Source organism: Schistocerca cancellata, chromosome 2 (assembly GCF_023864275.1).
Source record: "Schistocerca cancellata isolate TAMUIC-IGC-003103 chromosome 2, iqSchCanc2.1, whole genome shotgun sequence".
Taxonomy (NCBI): domain Eukaryota; kingdom Metazoa; phylum Arthropoda; class Insecta; order Orthoptera; family Acrididae; genus Schistocerca; species Schistocerca cancellata.
Genome location: NC_064627.1, coordinates 404844793 through 404868187, shown reverse-complemented (window position 1 = coordinate 404868187; position 23395 = coordinate 404844793). Strand labels below are relative to the sequence as shown.

Here is a 23395-nt window from a genome sequence, read left to right as displayed (position 1 = left end):
CGAAGAAACCATCCTAGCATTTGCATTAATTGAATTAGGAAAACCACAGAAAACTGAAATCTGGATGCCAGATTGGAATTTCAATCATCTTTCTGTATGTGAATACAGTGTGTCACCACTGTGCCACCTCACTCAGTGTTGGAATGACAAAGAAATCCTTGTAATAGCTGAGTGACATATATGAACACACTTAATAAGAAGAATGCCAGTTACCATACATCAGTAAAACAAGAGAGTGTTCACCTAACATTGCAATAAAAAGTGTCAAGTGCTGAAAGGAGGATAATTTCCACAACAGGGAAACAAATATGGAAAAACTGTTCCTTCTGCTATCTTTAGATATCTTTTTCTGCATTTTAATTCCTATCTTTCATTCTCCTTAAAACAACTGCTAAGAATCTAGATTCATCTTTGTTTAGTACAAACTATTCATTATAAATATTTATCTGTCCTAAAAGCATCTATCCTTATTTCAAATTTAATCATTGTATTATTTTATTGTATTATTTTTTGTTAAAACATTTTCAAATTTTTATTGATATGCTGTATACAGTAAAAAGGAATTTCAATTTCATTGCTGTGATATCATTTTTATTATGTCAGTATTGAGTAAAAATTAGACAAACTGCAGCTATTCAAATCCAAGTAGTGATAATACAGCAATAATGTCTATACTAGGACAATATACAAATGTGATTTGCAAAATTATGGTAAATTTCAAGAGAAATATCTCAAAGTTTAGTGCATGGTGATATTTAGGAAATGTATCAAACTGACATATATCTGACTGTTGTTGCAAGCAAATACAATTCATGGGACGTAATGTCTACTAAGAAGTAACTGACGTAAGGACACACAAAAAAGTTAAGAATGCTATCATTGTTGCTTGAGCAGTTTTACTATTCTATAATTTGTTGTAGCCTCATTTTTGATCTTTTTAACTAAAATATTAAAAATAATTGAATCGCTTGGAGATTACAATAATGGAAATTCCTGGATGGGAAAAACAACAAACAAAACTGATTGAAGGCAGTCATTCATAAATGAATTTTGGTTGGCTACACAGAGTAGTACATGTTTTTAATTTACTGCATGTAAATATTTTTCAAACAGTAAAGAGTTTTAAAAGAAACAGAAAAATGTACAGCAAATACTCACTTTTGTATGTAGCACCCCAATTTCACATTGGTGGTACAATGTATGAAGGTGCTATGCAGTCAGATGCTAATAGTAATAGTAATAATAATAATAATAGTAATAATAATAATTAAAGTCAAGCGGTTATGAGTGATTTAGTTACCTTATTTCCAATGTCATTGTACCATTTTTAAGTCGTATACAGTCCCATTCATCACTGTTGTCTGGGCAGTCCTCCACACCATCACATACTTGAGACACTGCTACACAACCACCTGTGTTGCACTGAAACTGATCCACTGTACAGTCTGAAAAATACAAACCAATGAATATTTGTTACTAGTACAGAGACCAGCCACAGCCATAATGAAAACAAGACAACAATCGTAAAGAAATTAAACTTGTATATGATAATAGGCTGCTTATTTTTGTATTAAATTATTTTCTAATGAAATATTAAATAAAGGAAAGGTCAATGTTCCCATTACACAGAGGACAGTACTGGAGAGAAGTGGGGGCTGGGCGGAGGGGGGCAGGGGGACCCCTCCTTAGTTAATGAAACTGAATATACACAGTTGCAATATCGTACAGCAAATAATGGAAAGAGCAACTAGCAAACAGTCCTGAGTCACATACACTGCAGTGTTTCAAAGATGTACTACACAGATGGCAAAGCATATCCAAATAAGGGAAATGATGACATGGAAATAACAGACAATGATGAAGAAAGACTACCACTCACTAGTAGTCTTGCATAGACACATATAGCAATACAGGGTATTGGCTATCTTTTGAGTTACCATTCTTTTACTAGTTAAAGTACACACTCTCCTACAAGCAGCAAAATAAATACACATATACACCCAACTGTAGCTGTGGCAAGATTGTTATTAGTTACCAGGAAATATTTTCAAATTCAAACAGACTTAAACAAAATCTTGGCTTGAAAATATCACTCAGAAAACTAGTAGATTAAAAAACATGTTATTAGTCAGTAATATAACTATAATAGTAAACCAGCTGATGATGGACGAACGTCTGAAATGTGTTAAAGCTCAGAACTGTACCCAGTTCAGTTTAGTGAGATAAATATCAACACAGAATGTGAAATAATCTATGTAGAACTGAGAATCAAAGACAGACCAAAGATTGTATCTAGTAGCATTTATTGGCTGCACGTCTCAACTATAAAACTGCCAGAACCCTTTCAAAAACAGGTTGAAATTCATACATATAAGTCAACTAGTGTGGATTCTGAACCCATCACTTATGTGAAACTGAACTCACACTTTTCTCATTCGGGAGGACGACGGTTCAATCCCGTCTCCAGCCATCCTGATTTAGGTTTTCCGTGATTTCCCTAAATCGTTTCAGGCAAATGCCGGGATGGTTCCTTTGAAAGGGCACGGCCGATTTCCTTCCCAATCCTTCCCTAACCCGAGCTTGCGCTCCGTCTCTAATGACCTCGTTGTCGACGGGACGTTAAACACTAACCACCACCACCACACTTTTCTCATAGGACATCCTGAAAGCTATGGATCAAGACAGTTAGACAGATCAGTGGTTACACATTTCGAAAAGACCTTTGGCTCGGTATCACACCAACATTTGTTAACTAAAGTATGATTAAAAGAGGCATCAAATAACATTTGTAACTGCATTGAAGACTTCTTGTTACGGAGGATGCATCAAGTCATCTTGGAAGGAGAGTCACTGACAGAAGCAAAAGTAACTTGGGCATGCCTCAGAAAGTATATTGGGGTCCCTGCTGTTTACACTATATGTTAATACCTGACAGGCAGTAGTTATAATAATGTCAAGCTTTTTGCAGGTGATGCAGTTATCTATAATGAAGGAATACCTGAGAAAGTGCACAAATAGCAAGTCAGATCTTGATACGATTTCAAAGTGGTGCAAAGATTAGCAATGTGCTTTAAAAATTCAGAAATGTAAAATTGTACATTTTGAAATGCGAAGAAGACAGTATCCTATGACTACAGTACCAGTCACAACTGGAATCAGCCAACTCACAGAAATACCTGTGTGTAAAAATTTGCAGGTATGTGAATCGAAATGGTCACATAGGGTCAGTCATAGGTAAGGCAAGAGTCAGACATCTGTTCATTGCCAGGATATTGGGAAAATAATATAAGTCTACAAAGGAGCGTGCTTACAGATTTCTTGTATGCCCCATATTAGAATAACGCCAAGTGTGTGGGACAATACTAGATAGGATTAAAGGGAATATTGTGAGTATCCAAAGAAAGGTAGAATGAATGGACACATATTTGTTAGACTCATGGGAGAGCATAACAGAAATTTTGAAAAACCTGAATTTTAGATGCTGAAGACAGACATCAATTATCTCACTGAAGACAGACATCAATTATCTCGCTAAAGCCTACTACAAAGTTTCAAGAAGATTGTAAAAATATAAATCAGCTCCCTACATACCTTTCCCACAGATATTGTGAAGCCAAGACTAGATTAATTAAGTACACCCAGTCATTCTTCCTGCACTCCATATGCAATTGGAAAGGGAAGAAACCCTGATATGTGGTACAATGCATATGAGGTACTATGCCAAGTAGCTCCTGCCATGCACTTACAGTGGTTTGCGGAGTATGTAATTAGATGAAGAGGTAGAAGGCCTCTACAATGAGCTACAGATAATGATATAGCAAATCCATGCAAAAGTAGGACACAGCCAAGGGTATGATGGCAGAAATGAGGTGCATCACATAATAGTAGAATATGTTGAGAAGGACAACAAAGTTTTGCTCAACATACAAATAAAAATAGGCATGGCAACAACCAAATAAAACTGAGAACATAATTGACTAAGTTATTTTATGTTACAATAAAGAACAGATGTAATAGAAAGATTTAATTACGACTATAATGACAACAGAATGTAGGCAGCTGGGACATGTAGGTAGGTGAATGGATGGTAGATGCACCAGGGCAGTTCTTTGCTGTATCACAATTGGCATGAGGAAGGTGAGACAACCACTTAAAAAGTGTATGTGTGTGTGTTAGAAAACATACAGGAGCAAAATGGATGCAATGTAGCTGAAGTACATAATACATGCAGAAGTATGGTAGAGGCCTTTACCTGGCAATGCTCATTAAACAGCTAAAAAAAGGTACTGACGATCAGCAATACAAAGTAATTGCAAACTGCAAGAAGACTTTCCGATTATCAGTGCTTGGTGGAAAGATGGGCAGATCGTATTCAACTAGGAGCAAATATAACATAATGCAGCAAACAGTTGTAAACATGTTATAATGTCTGACATACCACACTCAGTTGTTAGAGTAAATCACATGAATTGAACATTTAGATGTCATTACACAAACCAAATTAATTAGAAGGAAAACCAACACATGAATCTCATTGTTAAGAAATATGACACAAGACTAAGATTCATTGGAAGATTTCTCAGAAACTGAAAGTCATTTGCAAAGAGGTCCGTTTAAAAAACTTTCATTCGAAAATGATCAAACAAGAGCTGTCAGAATAGTTGACCAGTGTTTATATTGAGAAGGAAAATTTCCAGTAATGTTGAGAGGCACATTTAAAAATAAAAATAATTTCCCTACCTTTAAGAACTAGAATAGATTGGGGAAGGTTATAAATAAAGAAGAGCAGGTTGTTTGGATCCCAACATGAGAAGGACATGCATGTTGTGAGAACAAGGAAAACAAAAATCTACTTGTAGCATTAACTTCCCTCCCCTCCCATTCCACTTACAAATGACGCACAGTGCGAATAACTGCCACCATTTCAGGAAGATTTACATGATTTTATATTCATGGTGATTGCAATTATACAGTGAATTAACAGTACTTACTTCTATTTACACATACGACACACATGATAATTTTTCCTTATAAAAGTTGAGTCCTGATAGGAATGGGAATCGCACAACACTAACTCATCTGTTTATGTGCTGACTAATTTGCATCAGCATCAGTAGAGAGAAGAACACCAATATGTCAAGTGTAAACCATCCACAGGACAAAGAGTCCCCACTACAAGAAGTTCGCACTATACAAAGGAATACCGAATGCTTACTGCAACAAATAAAGGCAGGATATATTACATCTGTGTATAGTACGAAGGTGAACTGTAGTTGACCACAAACAGACGATTCGTTTCAAAATAATAGTGCTTGACTAGGTATGAGCCTATTGGAGATTGTATGCCCTGAACTGACTTACCCATTCAGTGCAACATTGCCTTTTCTTCACAGACAGAGTTCACAAAATCTTAGGACTGACTGTGGAAGGAACATGAATGTTTGAACTTGTAGTCTGACACTAGCCCACCAACCCACAATTTTGAAGCATAATGTAAAACGTATACAGAAATTATTTGCACATAAATATACTAATCACTGAAGACATCATTTGAAGAAAAGTTACAATAAAAATATATACTTACCTGTCCCAGTCTAATCATGAGGGTAAAATCATAACAAATAATTATAAAAAGCTTTTTTATGAGGAAAAATGTTTGTATCATATATAAAGCACATCATATTGTTTTTTACCCTGTGTGCATAATACTTATAACTGCACCTATTAACTTCTCTGCATAAAAATTCTTATGTTTAAGAAATGACAACAGTTAGACTGATTTTGATTTAATAATCATCTAAGATATAAATTATAATGCAAAGATAGAACAAAACAAACTTTGCTAATTTTTCTATAGGACAATACTAAGTGAACATACCACAAAGTTTTTCATCTTCTCCATTTGTACATTCCGGGACACCATTGCATCTCCAAGTCATTGGTATACACCATCCTTCAGGGCACTGATACTCATGATTTCCACAAGATGCTGTAAAAAGTCAGATCCTCAAAAACTTTGCTGAAAATCTACAGCTATCTCAATAAAACTGTAAATGTTCATTTGTTCAAAATCTTATATCTGTGAATGTTCTTCATTGATTGCTTTGCAATTCTGACACACTGTGCATTCAAATAAGAGCATGTTTTTTTTTACTTACCTATTGGATTGCCTTGTGGTGTGTGTGTGTGTGTGTGTGTGTGTGTGTGTGTGTGTGTGTGTGTGTGTGTGTGTGCACACGCATGCACACGCAGGAGTGCCAGTTGTATACAAATACACATATATTATACAGGGAGGTGCACGAAAACCCAGCCCCCAGTACTAGATTGCTCATTGTTGCCCACCATCTGTCATCTGTTGGTTTGAAGTTCTTGCGACTGCATTTTGGTTGCAGTAGGTACCTGGAGATGAAGAAGCTTGCACAGGATAGAGTAGCATGGAGAGCTGCAGATAACTACGTCGACTACGAAGTTTCTCTATAACAGGATTCCAAGCAGAGTTTAGCTGATAACTGTTATCTCGATTGATGAGAGTCTCGTTGTCAGACAATCTTATTTCCACAGATTCATTGATAATTGTGCTCCAAAAGTTTGATGTATGGGCCAAAATCTTTGTGTCGTTGTAATCCATGGAATGGTCTGTGGAAAATACAATGTTAGACGATTGCTGACTTGGTGGGTTGGAGAAGGCGAGTATGCCTTTGGTGTTCCACAATGCGTTCCTGCACAGGTCGTGTTGTTTGCCCTATGTATGATTTGCCGCATTCACGCGGAATTTTGTAAACATCTGATTTACGCAGGCCCAGGTCGTCTTTAACGGATCCCACCAGTGATGAAATTTTGGAAGGAGGGTGAAAGATAACTCTCACTTGATACTTTCTCAATATTCAGCCTATCTGTGAAGAAATATTCCCAATAAATGGTAGATAAACAGTCGACCTGAAGGCCTCTTCCTCTTCCTTGTTCCATTGTTTGTAGGTCTTCATCACTCTGTTCACTTGCCTAGGTGAAAAGCCATTCTTCAAAAAGACTTTTTGCAGGTGCCAAACACCTTTATTATACTATTCTTTATTATGACATAACGCCATACATGCCAGGGGATAAAAACGGACACTTGTAATTCAGCAAACAGTAGACACTAGCCAGTACTGTGGAATAAAATGCTTCGTTTCAAATAAAAGATTCTGTGGAAAAGATTCATAAAAGTCAAATTTCTTTAGCAAATCAACAAAAATAACTTCAGTATTCTGAAAGGCTATTAATGCTTGACCACCGAAAACCTGGAATTAAAATAAAATCAGGAAACTAAAACAAATAACATTTCAGTTTTTCGTAATTATATGACTATTTTAATTCACTTGCTAGCTCTCATCCACAGAAATTTGTTTTGTTTGCATTTGACATGAGAGTTTTAAACAAAGAAGAAACAGCGAAATCACTAAATCTAAACACAGGTCACATGGAGACTACCATCCTCTCCACTGCTACTTAAACTGCTCTGCGCATGTGTGAATTTGGCAGCTTGGATTGCCAGAAGAATTTTTCCTGCTGTGTGTGACTGCTGATACAGCTAACAGCCGTACTTCAAATAGCCATAAGCGGGAGTAGGTCCTGCTCATACGCGAATCAACTGCGCATGCGCACGAGCCCGCTGGCAACTGCTCAAACGAACCTACTGCAAACCATTGTGGCCTCACGGTCATCAGAAGCAGTTTGTTGTTATGAAGTATTGCATAGTCTTCATCCTAAGGCCTTCAACACGTTTTGGTGTTGGCAGGCACTTGTGTGTGCACTGTCATTTGTTGTTGGAAACGGTGCATTTCCTTTGCAACTTAAGTTTATTTTGCTTTTCTTTCCCTTGTTTATGTTTTATTGCTGCAGTATTATTCTGGAAACGGTGCATTTGCTTTGCAACTTAAGTTTATTTTGCTTTTCTTTCCCTTGTTTATGTTTTATTGCTGCAGTATTATTCTGCAGTAGCGGGCTAAAGTAAAATTATTTGTTAGAGTATCAGTTCTTACCAGTCAAAATTACAAAAATTTTAACTGAAAACTAAAACTGAATAATTCCTGGGATTCTAAAAAAATCCCAGGTTTTTCCTGGTTTTCTCCCAAATGAAAAAATTCCCTGGTTTTTCCTGGATCTCCCAGTTGCCCGGGTCGTGTACACCCTGATGATGGTGCACCTCCACACTCTGGAATTAATGTGCAACAGTATTTGTACAGAACATTTCCAGGGAAATGGCTTGGATGTGGAGGTCCAGTTCTATGGCCTGGCGTAAATCCAGTGGATTTCTTCCTGTGGGGACACCTGAAGGAGCATGTGTACTCTACTCTGCCGACGAATGTAAAACAATTCATAGTGCATGTTCAGGCTGCTCTTGTTACTGTGGCTACAGTTGTATGATCCAACACAATGTTTGGACATGCAGGGAGGTCACTGTGAGCATCTGTTGTTCTGAGGATAATGTATTCTGTTGTGAAGGTCATGCGGTTATTAATATGGTCATTATTATTGTCACTGGTTGCTAATGTGCAACATCTGAGCGCTCATATTACATGTAGTATAAATGACAAGTAGATGTTGTGTTATTGTACTGTGCTATCATCTTTAGCATCTTGAAATTGATATAATTTTTGTAGTTCTTCTGTCCTATGGCAGGTCATTTGTTTCAACTATCTATTTATTATTTGTGTAACCACGTATTTGTTATGTTCAGCATTGCAGCAAAGTCTCTCTCTCTCTCTCTCTCTCTCTCTCTCTCTCTCTCTCTCTCTCCCTCTCCTCCACTCTTTCTGTTGCTTTGAAAAATGAAGCCACAACAATATTTGTTATGCCAAGTCCATGTTCTGCCAAATGATGTTCCCTTATCCACATGATTACTTGTCTTGCTGCAAACAGTCCCATTTCCTGACTCAAAATATGTGACAACACTGTATGGTTCCTGCATGGCTTAGCAAACTATACGATATTGCAGTGCCTGCATTGCTAAGGAGAATAATGCAATGTTCCTTTGGACACGCATGTATATCTAAAGGAACATTGCATGGGTTTTCTTAACAACACAGGCAATGCAACATTGAATTTATCTGCTGATACCAGGCAACGACTTTCAATTAAAATGTCCCTCCTCTGTGTGGGAATTACATAATGTGTGTATGACTCATGCTGTGACACAGGAAATTTGGGTCTGGCCATGAGTCGTGCACAGAAAGCCAGAACAGTTAAGGAAGCCACTCGCATAACGTGGGAAATCTGTGTTTGAGTCATGGTCCAGCACACATTTTCATTGCTGTCATTCCCTTATACAGCATTCCCTTATACAGCTGATACATTTCATGTATTTCAGAATGGCTGTAGTTGCCACAATTACTGCTCGTTCAGACATGCATGTATGTCTGAAGGAATCTTGCATCATTCCTCTTAACAACTCTGACACTGCAGTATTATATCTATCTGCCAGTACCAGACAGTAACTTTAATTTTAAATAGGAATTACATAATTTGTGTATGAGTACAGGTTGTGACACAGAAATGACAGCATATAGAAGCTTGGATCTGGCAGTAGGTTATGCATGGATAGCCGAAGTGGCTATGGCAACCACTTGTGTAATGCAGGAAATCTGGGTCTGAGTCCTAGTCCTGCATGAAATTTCATATAGAGCAAAAATAGGTTTATCTTCTTCAGAAGTTAGTAATGTGCTACGATTGAGATTCTGCATGGCACTGAGTATAGCCCTCCTGAACCCACTGATTTCATATTCACATGACAACTGTGGAATCCCATCAAACAAGAGTTGCAGAACCACCGAACAAAAAACTACAGTCTTGATAGGGTGCATACTGCAATTATCAAATTCTGACACTTACTTCTAAATATGGTGTTACTCTTTCCTATTCTGTGAAGTTGCATTGAAATACTAACATTTGTATAACCAAGCACGCAGTAGACTTCAGGCCTATTTGAAGTTTGTTGCATGTCACCTTCCTGGTGTTGCAGTTTTGATGACCAGGAAGTATCTGGCCAGTAGTACAAATGAAATATATACAACCAAGGCTATTGTGTAAAAAGATGATCTTGTACCAGGAGAATGAACATGCTCATAAAAGACAGCCATTGTGATGGTAAAAGTGCACGAATGGACCACTTCAATAGTTTTCCACACACCAAATTATCCTGATTTTGGTCATGTGTCTTTTTGGTTTCCTGATCTTAAAAAACTGCTTTCAGGAAAGAAATCTGGTCAAGGCAAGGATTGTCTTTACCATGAATAAATATTATACAGTATAAGAAACAAATTTCTTATGCAATGTGGACATTTTTATGCTGCCAATGCTGGCTCACTTCTGTTGCAATGAAGGTCAAGTGAGGCACATGCCACCACAATAATACCAACTGCCAGCACGCATTCACGGAACACAGTACAACTATTACAAAAGACTTTTTTTTTTAAAGAAAATCTGGATAATTTTTGACTTGGCCTAGTAACTGATCCACAACACTGAGAGATCAACATGTGTGGATGTCATAGCACTGTAAGAAAACCCAAGTGGTGTGCGTATATATGCCCATAGTGCCTGGGTATGTGCATACATGCCCACAGCAGTGAAAGGGTTAATTAATTGAAGAAAAAGTAATTAATAAGAGAAAAGAAAAACTATGATCAGGCCCTGAAGACTATGCGATAGTTGACTGGCCACCGTATCATCCTCAGCCATTCATCATCGGACGTAGAATCAAGGGGCATGATGTCAGCAAACCACACTCCTGGCAGTTGTCAATGTTTCGACCTTGGAGCCACTACCTCTCATCGAATGGCTGCTCAATTAGCATCACGAGGCTGAGTGCACATCAGTCCAGTCCTCCAACAAAAGAAAAATCCTTGGCAGTACCAGGAATGGAAAATGGGTCCCCCTGCATGAGGGTTTGTCACACTGATTGTTCAGCTATGGAGGCAGACAGTTAATAAGAGTACTGGAATTAAAAAGAAAAAAAAGCAGCACTTCATTTATCTAATGAAAGATAGACAATAATAAAGGAGTGTTTTATTTTTGTTTCAGGAAAGCCAGAGTGAAGCTAAAGCTTAGTAGCATCTGTTATGAAAACTACAGCTACTACGCTATGTGCTTTTGTAATGGAAATAGCAATTTAATAATAGTGAAACTAACAGCACAACAGTTTGCAGTATAGATACCATAAAACTCATTTTCAGACTAATGAATGGATATTTACAAATAAACTTACTTGGGCAGCTAAATTCATCAGTATGGTTGTGACAATCTGGTTTTCCATCACACTGCCACAGAACAGGGATGCACCTTCCAGATGGGCATTGAAATTCATCTGATTTACACTGCCATTTATCTGAAATATTGTATTTCTCTCAGTAGAGGGACTTATTGCATAAATCATAAAACATAAAAATCAGATTTTGCACAAACCAGTACAAAGACTTACCACACTCTTTTTCATCACTGCCATCATTGCAGTCAATGATACCATTACACACCAAATGCCGCTTGAGACACTGACCACTTGTGCACTGGAAATTTCCTGGGCAACCTTCTTCAATACATCCATCTTCATCTGATGCATCAGAGCAGTCATTTATAGAGTCACATTTTGCTGACAAACTAATGCAATAGGCACCTTCCCTTGTTGTACCATTAGTGCACTGGAACTGACCTGAAAACCACAAGGAAGAGGGCAATGTGAATACACTTTTTAAAGTTCAGATTCAAAAATCAATGCCTAAGAACATATGAATAATAGAGTAGAGCTAGTTTAAATGCAGACAGTGTATCATCAGTTTGTTATGACCAACCTCCCTTTACTGCCAATAAGGATCTATACATTTAAGGCTCATTTCAAAGCAGTTTACAGCTAAAAATTTCCTAATACAATTCTATTTCCAAAATGTGATTACTAGAGTGTAATGTACTGTGCTCCTGATGCTTGTTTATTTAACAGTTTAAGAATTAAAGCAAAATTTCTTACAAAGATAAAAGCAAATAAGCATGTTTTACAAGCATTATGACAAAGGGCAATGGAAATTGCCAGTTTCTTTCAGCCTAGTAACAATTTCAGTTTTCAGTTGTTACAGTAACAACTGATGTGCTTTGAGATAAAGCTACTAAATTTAAATTTCAAATAAACTTGACTTTGCAAACACGTTTCCATAGCAAAATGCAATTGCTAAGTTAACAACAACATAAGAAACAGTAAAAAATACTGCACAACATGATTTAAATAACATATCCATACCCTCTGATGAAAGTGAATAAATAAGAGATGCAAAAGTGGAGATGGTAACAAGGTAGTACAGTGCTTGCTAGCTTATCAGTTTGTTAATCTCATCATATCCATTTCACAGCCACTGTCACTGTGCTTCTTATTTGATACTTGCATTCAGTACATGACTTGAATTAATATGGGTTTTGAAAAACCAATAAATACTTACTAGGTGTGATACTAATTAGTAGTTACCTCAAATATTAAATCTGCATTATTTGTACATTTTCAGCTCACTGACTATGGTTAATTACTAAAAAATTAAGATAATTTACCTGCTGCACACTTTGAGAAAAATATGGGCAGTTTTTCAGCTGTAGACACAGTGAGAGGTTGGACAGCTTCATCTTCTGCTGCTTCATTTTCCCTTGGGTTTTCATCAGAGTCATCAGTAGCTTTGTTATTGTTTGTTGTGTTAACAGTTATTCCTCCAAAATCATTCAAGGTACTACTGGTTGATTGTTTAGATGAGTCCTGCACTGTAACTGGATAAGGTGTTATGAATATTTCAGGAAGTATTGTGGATGAATAGGGTTTTGCTTCATTCAGTTCTGGAGGTAACACTTCTCTGGCTTCATTACTTGAGAAGAACAAGCCTTCTCTGTCCTGAGAGATATTTACAGGATTTTTGAATACCATTTCACTAGTAGCTTCAATTACAGGCTGTCCACTTAGGTGCATATTCCCAGTTATTTCTTCAATTTTCATTGTAGAAATATGTGAACTTCCTGAGGAATTTAGTTGTATTGAGGAATTATCAGAGTTTATTACATCTGCCACAATGTTTATGTTTCCAGTCTTTTCTTCAGTCTCTGTAATGGGATTTTCAGTCTTGCTAAATGGCATATCTAATGGAACTTTGTTTTCTGTTGCTAATGGTGACTTAGATATTTTATAACTGATTGCATATTCTGTAACATTATCTTGAGAGATGCCACTGTTGTTAAGAGTAGGAGACATTTCTGTTACCGGTGTACCTTCTGAAACCAGTGAACCTTCCTTTGGAACAACATTTTCATCAAAATTCTGTGGAATTTCAGTTTTCATATCTTCCATGCCTTCAATTACACTGTAGTTTTGCACAGAAGAAACTGAATGATACTGAGATGTATTACTCACAAGGGTTGCACTTTCATTACTGCCATTAATTGTTTCCTCACTTTTACTACCAATCAACTCTGCACCTTTCAAATCATCTTTCAATATTTTGTAAGATTTCTCCTCTACATAAACATTTCCTGCAATTTTTGGTTTATTTTCTTCATTGTCAACAACATTTATTTCATCTTCAGATTTTGAAATGCCAACATTGCTCTCGTTCTGAGGGATCTGTGGTTCTGGTGTATGAGAAACCATAATGGGAGTCATTTCACTTATTGGTGAAACATGGTCTACTGATGGCAGTGTCATTGTCATTGTCTCTGATGGGTTATCTCCCAGAATTCTCCCTTCTGCCATTGGAGAAGACTCATTTTCAGTTGAATGCTTCGGCTCTATAATATGTGGAAGAATTGTAGTGTCAGGTATGTGGTCCACTTGTGCCGCTATTCCTCCTGCTTCTTTAGTATCATTTAACACTGACATCAGCAAATTCTTTTCAACTTTCTTGCTACCTTCTTTGTCAAACTTTAGCAATTTCTCATTATTTTTCTTGTCAAACTGACCTGCTACCTGTTTTTCTTGGATATTTTCACCTGTTGAATCTGTATCTAGATACTGAAGGACTGATTTCTTTCCATTATTATTTAAATCTTTTTTCTTAACTTCATCTTTAGTGAGTGGTGGATTATTTTCTCCCTCCACATCAAGATCAGTTGGTGCAGTTTCAGACATTGTCATTTTTGGCATGTCAACATTTGTTTGAGTTAAAGTAGATCCATTCATATTCTCCTGTTGCATATTTCCAGGTATCCTTGGACTTAATTCAATAATACTTTGCGATGTTGGTGGAATAATATTCCCTTCTGCACTTGGTTCCAAGCTGTGAACATTTTCAGGATTCTGAGTAGTTACTGAGGGTGCTTGTGGGGATCCAGCCATTCCAATCAATAATTTGTTTTCATGGCTTTCTTCGACATACTCACTGTGAACTATAGGATTTACTAAAATGCTAGCAACATCAGAGCCATTAGTAAATGGAATAGGACCATCATAACTAACTACATGAGGGTATTCTGTAGGTATATTATCAAGGGTTTCAAATTTTATAGTGACGTTTTGTAACTTTGAATCACCTATGTTCTCAGTAGACTCCGTAGTTGTATTTGCATTGTTGCTTAATACACTTTCTTCTGTACTAAGTGGTATTACAGAAGGAACTGGTGATGAGCTGGGATCAAAATTGGCTACTACAGATAAAGGTGGTGATTTTACAGTTTCAGTTGTTTTCTCAAGTGAATCATTGATGATGTCATTTTCAATATGTTTAGCTTCTGTACCATTATGTTTTCCCAACATGTCTCCATTTTCATTTATTTCATGAAAAACAGGCATGCTTTCTACAGAGACTGTAGTCTGATTTAATGGTTCAGTATCACTATAAATATGATTTTCATTTGGATTATCTGCTCTGTAAGTACTGTTCTCGACAGTTCTGTCTCCAGAGATTTGAGCATTGTGGTGACCAAGAGTTCCCTTCTCCATTTCTTGAACTTCATAAATTGGGTGTGTTATGGCATCTGATGCATTTTTCATTTCAGTGACACTGGCAATGGAGCTTTCATTCAAAATCAATGGATCATTCATGACAACATCTGTGACCACGTTAGCTAAATGACCCTCATTGTTGCCAGTGAACAGAGCACTGATGTTTGATATATTTAGACCATCCTTAGTAATACTAGAGACATTATCATTATCGGACCTGTGCTCTGTATCAAGTGCGACTGGAGCAGTTTCATCATATTTGGCTAATGTAGCGTTCTCCTTCTCTGTCCAGTCTTGTGAAGAAGGTACAATATCAAGAACAGAATTTTCATGTGATGTACCAAAATCAGCTGGTGAATCTGTTGAGTTTACATGATGTGATTCACCCTCTGTTGTAACAATATTAAATGAAGGTGATGTAACAGGTTCAAACCCATATATTGTTGTTGCTATTTCTGGGGGTAAACTATCTTCCAAGTGAGAAGCAACATTATGAGTATCACCCTGTACTGAATTTATAGCTGAAACTTCTTGAACATCAGTGGTTTTAAAAATATGAGAGTTTGTTTCATTAGTAGGTGAAACTTCCATTACTTGCAAAGCTGGATCTGTTTTATCAGGAATCTCAGTAGCATACGTGATCCCAACAACATTATTCACAGAATGTAATACTCCTGTTTCTTCTACATTACTTGAATTTCTTGTTTCAGTTACAGCTATATTATTAAGACCAGTAACACCTTCCACATTTGAAGATATTGGCGGATGCATAGTACTCTCATTTATATTTTGTTTATCATTAATCTGATCTTTCATAACTTTTTCTTGATTTGTGATGTCATTGAAGTGATCCTTTTCAGTTGCTGCATGTCCTGTTTTCTTTTCAGAGACCGATGAATTACCTTTTATTGTCTCATCAGCAGGGGTACCTAAGTTTGCCTTTCCATCAAAAAATGGTGATTCAGTACCATTCTGCTCACTGTATACTATGTTTTTCCCATTATTATGAACATTTGTATCATATATCTCATTGTCATGTAATCTTGTTGGTTCTGTATGTGAGATACTCTCTGGAAAGCTATCATTAAGTTTTTGTTCCCCTGTGTTAGTAACAAAACTTATTGCATCATCCAGCTGGCTGACATTTTTATGGAGTGTGTCCACCACTGAATCAGGTTGTAAGGCATTTACATCATCATTAAATGAGAGCAATGATTGGGAAGTAGTTGTTCCATCTTCAGTGCCTTTTTCTGCAAACATACCTTCATTCATTTGTGTTGCTGTGTCAGACATACTGACTTCCCCCATATCATCCAGTTCTGCTTTCTTTACAGCAATTTCAGGGAACATATTTTCTTCATTATCAGTAGAATTAATGATAGTTTCCATGTAATGATAATGAGGAACAAGTATTGGAGACTCTGTGCTTAGATTCGCACTACTATTTTGTAAAATAAGGAGCTGATTATTAAATTCATTGTTGGGGACTGTCATAGAACTATTATTATTTATATGAATACTGTAATTTATATTTTGTGCTGTGCTGTTCTCATTTACAGTAGGACTTATCAACTGAGATTCATTTACCATAATCATATGGTCTTCCTTCAACATTATGGGCACAGCTGTGGTATAAATCACATCTTCTGTCCTATCAGACTTGTCTCCACCTGCTACAGAGATTTCTTGATTCTCAGTATGTTCATGTGAGTGTCTAGAGTGTGTTTCGGCTTCTGGTTGATATTCTATGTTATTATGAATATCAGAATGTAAGGAGATGTTGTGCTCAGCATGCTCCACATCCACAGTAACATCCTCTACATGTTCTTTCTCTTTGGTGACATCTTCTAGTGGCGTATTGCCTATTAATGCGTCAGATGTATCATACGATGCTGAATTTCGTGATACATTAGCAGTTTCTGCCCCAGGTGTGTTAAAATCTGCAGTATCATACTGGAGTATGTCTGGTTTTGAAATATTTAAAACATTGCTGTCATGAATATTTGGTGTCAACATAGTAGTTTCGTTAGAAATATCTGCAGTTGGGGAAATTCTGTTAGGATCACTTACATCATTTTCTACACTGTGGAGACCATCTTCCAGGTTTGTATTTTCTGTCATCTCTGACATTGTAGAAGATGGTGTTGAAGAATGATGCAAGAATGCTCTAACGTCTGAATTTATGTACGTATCTGAAAGAGATTTTCCAACAGATTCGTTCATTCTTTCCATTTCATATTCAGCTTCAGGTTTTACAGCATCAGCATAACTTTCATTACTTCTCAGTGACTGGTCAGGTGCAGGTTGAGTTACGTATTCAGCTTCTTGGTGCACTTCATTTATGGCAGTTATCCCTGGTACCAAAATGTGCTCTGTAGCCACAAGCATGTCAGGAATTTTTGTTGTCATTTCTTGTGAACCATCAAATTCTGCCTCAGTCCCTTTATTTTTTTGTAACAGATGTTCCTTTAGAGTAACTCCAGAAGATTCAAACTGTGATCCTATTTGATATTCAGGCATTTCCCTTGATTCATGTGCTGTATTATTAGAAGAAACTGCCTGAATTATACCTACAGAGGCATGATCCATAATTGCTGATGATTCTGTGATCGGCAAGCTATCTGCTGACAGTGATGACTGTGAGCTTGTCATTAGTTCTGATTCATGTAATGGCTGTGATTCCAGAAATTGTTTTCCAAGTGATGACTGAAATTTCTCAGAAAGTTCTGCCTCTTGATGCTTCTGTAGTTCATTTGATGTTTGATTTGCATTTCCTGTTGCCATATCATATGATAGCTCATGAAAGAATGGTGTTATTTCTGTTGTAACATCTGAGTCTTGTTCTTGTGCTATAGGTTTCATCTCAGGGTAGACTGTTGGTTGCGCATCTTGGAACACAGGTACTTCTGTGTATGTTCCCAGCTCATCTCTTGTCTCAGGTTCTAAAACTGATGTATTTGCTGTTGCCTGATTCTCATTAACAGCCCAACTACCACCTTGTGCATGAGGATAATAGTCATGTTCAGTCTCTCTGTGATTATGAATTACATCATGTTCCACCTCCATCACAGGTCCAGATGGAGTTGAAGATTCTGAAGGCAATGTTCCAGATGAAGGAAGTGGGTCTGATGAAGGAGAAGGCTCAGATATAGAAAAGGGATGAAACAGAGATGATGATGAAGGTGTGGAGTTCATTTCAATTGGAGGATGAGGTTGGCCAGAAGAGGAGAGCTCAGTAGAGAAAACTGTTTCAGGAAGATAAGTATGTTCAAGCAAAGCAGAATGTTCAGAGTATGTGTCAAGTGAGGGAGATGGTTCAGCTGAAGGAGATGGTTCTGATGAAGGAGTTGGTTCAGGTGAAGGAGTTGGTTCAGCTGCAGGATACGGTTCTGATGAAGGAAGTGATTCGAATGGAGGAGATGGTTCAGGTGAAGGAGTTGTTTCAGGTGGAGGAGTTGGTTCATGTGAAGGCGATAGTTCAGCTGCAGGATATGGTACCAATGAAGGAAGTGGTTCAGGTGAAGGGTATGGCTCGGGTGAAGGAGATGGCTCTGGCGAAGGAGATGGTTCGGGCGAAGGAGATGGTTCGGGCGAAGGAGATGGTTCGGGCGAAGGAGATGGTTCGGGCGAAGGAGATGGTTCGGGCGAAGGAGATGGTTCGGGCGAAGGAGATGGTTCGGGCGAAGGAGATGGTTCGGGTGAAGGAGATGGTTCGGGCGAAGGAGACGGTTCGGGCGAAGGAGACAGTTCGGTCGAAGGAGACGGGTCGGTTGAAAGAGATGGCTCAGGCGAAGGAGATGGCTCGGGCGAAGGAGATGGCTCGGGCGAAGGAGATGGCTCAGTTGAAGGAGATGGTTCGGGTGAAACTGAAGGATCAAGGAAATAGGGTGACCCTGATGAAGGAAAAGGTTCAGGTGAAGGTGATGGTTCAGCTGAAGGAGATGGTTCAGTTGTAGGTAATGGTTCATATGAGAGAAATGGATCTGGTGAATGAGAGACAGACACATCATGTTCCTCTTCAGTGTTTCCAGTATTTCCAACGTGATATGAGGGTTCCTTTGCCCATGTGCCTGGAACAGAAATTGTATTATTTACAATACTATTCATTGCAATTAGAGAAATGTTAAAAAAGTTAAAAAATATTTCGGGTGTTGTCTCTGTAATAATATAATTACAGATGTTTCCGAAGTGCCTGACATTTTTCAGGAAATAAAGAATTATGACATTTTCCATGTATTTCATGTACCACAAAGTATTTAAGGGTTCGTTTAGTGACACACTATTTCACAAAATAAGGACAATGATAAGTAAATTATGCAACTTCATGTGTACAATTTTCTAAGAACTGATTTCATTATAACCTGAGTGCCATTACAAAGCCACTCTCTCTCAGTAAGAACAAAAGTAATATTAAACTTCCTGGCAGATTAAAACTGTGTGCCCGACCAAGACTCGAACTCGGGACCTTTGCCTTTTGCGGCCAATTGCTCTACCATCTGAGCTACCGAAGCATGACTCACACCCGGTACTCACAGCTTTACTTCTGCCACTGGGGTTTTCCTGCTGATGTCAGTTTCTCTAAAACTTTTGTGAATGCTTCACTGTGCCATACTGTAAAAAGAAGAAGCCATTTTTTTTCACTATTATAAATGGCCTATATGTATGTAATACTGAGTGATACTCTACAACACACATGATATACTATAAATTTTTGAAGCGATATTATTTAACTGGAATCCCACACTGGAAAAAATGGAGTAAAAAAATTATAATAAATATGTTCTTCAGTCTATTTAAGGGGAGTTAGAATGGAAATTTTTTTCACATTTTCAGATTTTTATCTAATTCTAAAATTTGCAATATCCTGAACAAACTGATAAACTCACATGGGAAGTACTTTATTTAATTTTTTTAAATATAATCTAAACTGATTGAAAATATTAAAATTTTTACATGCATTACTTCAAGATCTAATAAAATCGGTAATTTTTTATATTTGCTGTATTATAGAGGTTAAAATACGTGTTTGTACTGATAGCACTGACAAAAACAGTGTCATATCATTTCATAGAATAAACGTACATTGTACATTGAAGTGCTAACATTTTCCCGAGGAAAAATGATGAACAGATCGGTAAATCTCTCAAAAGGTAAAGTATGATGCCAAAACAAAGTGTTTTTAAGAAACGTGGGTGTGGGTTTCATAACAGATTTTTGAATAAAGGGAAGCATTGTGTTCAACATGTAGGATGTGAAGTTACATACTATGAAATACACACAAACTCGTCAGTATCTACAGGAACACCCATCAGTGCTTTGAAGATTAAAATAAAATGTTGTGATACACAGTTTTCTCAAACTGAAAATCATGTAAATGGTAAGTTAGGTTATATTTTGATAGATTTACATATCGTAACAAGGGTGTCTTGAAAGGAGGATATAAGATGAACATCAACAAAAGCAAAATGAGGATAATGGAATGTAGTCAAACTAAGTTGGGTGATGCTGAAGGAATTAGATTAGGAAATGACACACTTAAAGTAGTAAAGGAGTTTTGCTATTTGGGGAGCAAAATAGCTGATGATGGTCGAAGTAGAGAGGATATAAAATGTAGACTGGCAACGGGAAGGAAAACGTTTCTGAAGAAGAGAAATTTGTTGACATAGATTTAAGCATCAGGAAGTCGTTTCTGAAAGTATTTCTATGGAGTGTAGCCATGTATGAAAGTGAAACATGGACGATAAATAGTTTGGACAAGAAGAGAATAGAAACTTTTGAAATGTGGTGCTAAAGAAGAATACTGAAGATAAGATGGGTAGATCACATAACTAACGAGGAGGTATTGAATAAAACTGGGGAGAAAAGGAGTTTATGGCACAACTTGACTAGAACAAGGGATCGGTTGGTAGGACATGTTTTAAGGCATCAAGAGATCACCAACTTAGTATTGGAGGGCAGCATGGAGGGTAAAAATTGTAGAGGGAGACCAAGAGATGAATACACTAAGCAGCTTCAGAAGGATGTAGGTTGCAGTAGGTACTGGGAAATGAAGAAGCTTGCACATGATAGAGTAGCATGGAGAGCTGCATCAAACCAATCTCAAGACTGAAGACCACAACAACAACAATAACAACAACAAGGATGTTAGGTGAATGTGTGTTTTGCAAAATATATGGAGAGCCAATTAGTTTATGTGAAGACAGTGAGGTATCAAATGGACTAGCAAGGAAACTTATCATTAATTGTGCCAGTTGTAAATATACTCATTCATTTTGGAATTCTGATAAGTGTAAAGATAATGATTTTGAAGTAAATGTTAGGTGGTTTTATGGATTGAGAGCTACTGGCTAAGGACACACTGCAGAAGAAACAACATGTGCCGTGATGAATTTGCCATGCCCACCTTGTAAAATCGACAAGCATGCAGGACAATTGGAGCTGCTGTGGAATCTGTTGCATTTGAGTCAATGAATCGTGCTGTAAACAAAGCTGCTGAATAAATGATGGTGTGACCGACATACCAGTAGCTTTTGATGGCACTTGGCAGAAGCGCAGCTACAGTTCTAAGAATTCTGTTGCTACGGTGATCAGTGTGGATACTGGAAATGTAATAGATTTCCAGATATAACTGAACATTGTTATATGTGAAAATCAGGGAATGAAGAAGAGCATATCTGTGACAGAAATTGTGAAGGAACAAGTGACGGTATGGAGGTCTCTGCAGCAACTGAAATTTTTAGTCCATCTGTGAACGAAAGGGGGTTCTTAGGTTATGGAGACTCAAAAGCATATAACAGTGTAGTAGCTGCTCAGCCACATAGTGAGAAGATGGAATGTGTTGGTCATGTCCAGAAGAGGGTGGGCACCAGGTTGAGGAAGTTGAGACAAAGTTTAAAAGACAAGAAACTTTCTGATGGTAAAACCATAAGAGGCAGGTGGACAGACAAAATGATTGATAAGCTACAGCAGTATTATGGGATGGCCATTAGAAATAATACTGAAGATTTGTTGAAAGTGAAGCAGGCAGTATGGGCTACCTTCTTCCACAGACTGTCAACTGATGAAAAACCAGTACACCACCTTTGCCCTTCTGGACCTGATTCATGGTGCAATTACTGCAATGCCCTGTACTCAAACAGTTCATACAGCCATAAACATTCCATCCCAGCAACATTCATGGATACCATAAAACCTATTTACAGAGACCTGGCAAATCCTGAATTACTGAAGAAGTGTCTGCACGGTCAGACTCAAAATCTCAATGAGTCATTCAATAATCTTATATGGACTTGCTTAACAAAAAATGTTTTTGTTGGAATGAAGATACTAAAATGGGGGGGGGGGGGGGTCAGTGATGCTGTTATTGATTTTAATGATGGCAACATTGGTAGCGTAAAAGTGCTACAGCATATGGGATTTAATCCTGGAGCAAATTGCATCAGAGAACTTGAATGGATGGACAAGGTTCGCATTGATAAAGCAGAGTATGCAGCACAGTTGGCCACAGTCCAGAAAGAAGAAAAAAGAAAAAAACTTGTAAAGAGAACAAGAGGATGATATATGGTATGGTGCAGGATGCTTCTGAGTGACTAAAAATAAAAAAAGGTAAGCATATATTATGTAAGTTAGAGTCTTCTGAAACTTTAGAAGCTGTTCCTGAAAATTTACTTTTTCTGTTGCATTTTTTCCTAAATCTCAGAAATCACTTTGAGTAGAGTATTCAAATTTTCAGGGAATAATAACATACATATCCTGAGTCTACTGACCTAAAAAAAGAACATAATGTTATGTATAATTAAAATTATTTAGGCTAACATACAAAAAAGGTACACAAAACTGTAACCATGTAATTAAAAAATTGTACTTCCAAAAGCACTGGCTGAAATGCTTTATTGTAGTTCAGTAGACTCAGAACATACGGCTTAATGTCCTGTAAAAGTTTTATGTCAATGGCTACAGTGGTTCCTGAAATACAGGGAAGCCAAGTCACTAAATTTAACATTGTCAGGATAGGGCATTCCAGCTCCCTTTAACTGCAGTGATGTAATTTGAAATATAAACCACATATGGTTTTAAATAAAAGAATTACAAAATAGACATGAATTACTTCTGTTATTGTTCTATTCTGCAATCAATTGTAGCCTCTTGCTCACATATAATTTCCTTAGGAGCTAGAAGAACTGTCTAATTCAGTCTCCTACACAAAATGTCATAGCAAAAGGTGATGCTGCATTATCTTTCATAGAAGTGAGCTATTATAAGGAATTCATTTTCAAGAATTAGCCATGTAAAATGTTAATCAGTAATACAGCTGCCAGAGATTGTGGTCGTGTGTGTGAGTTGCATTTGCATATATGTGTGTGTGTGTGTGTGCTGTCTAATTTTGACAAAGACCTTGTTGGCTGGAAGCCAATTGTGTGACAGTATTTTTGTTGTGCCTTTCTGCAGCTCAGAATCTCC

General features: G+C 37.3%; 1 protein-coding gene across 1 annotated transcript in view; it reads right to left on the bottom strand.

Annotated features, from left to right (window-relative positions):
* The window catches only part of LOC126161849 (mucin-17-like), an 81430-nt gene that overhangs the window by 32291 nt on the left and 25744 nt on the right, over window positions 1-23395 (bottom strand). Inside the window, exons 11-15 of the mRNA XM_049917955.1 lie at window positions 12565-19005; window positions 11456-11683; window positions 11243-11362; window positions 5879-5989; window positions 1301-1445 (exon numbers count right to left, since the gene is read on the bottom strand). Coding sequence (XP_049773912.1) covers window positions 1301-1445; window positions 5879-5989; window positions 11243-11362; window positions 11456-11683; window positions 12565-19005 — 7045 coding nt within the window. The remainder of the gene's footprint in view (window positions 1-1300; window positions 1446-5878; window positions 5990-11242; window positions 11363-11455; window positions 11684-12564; window positions 19006-23395) is intronic.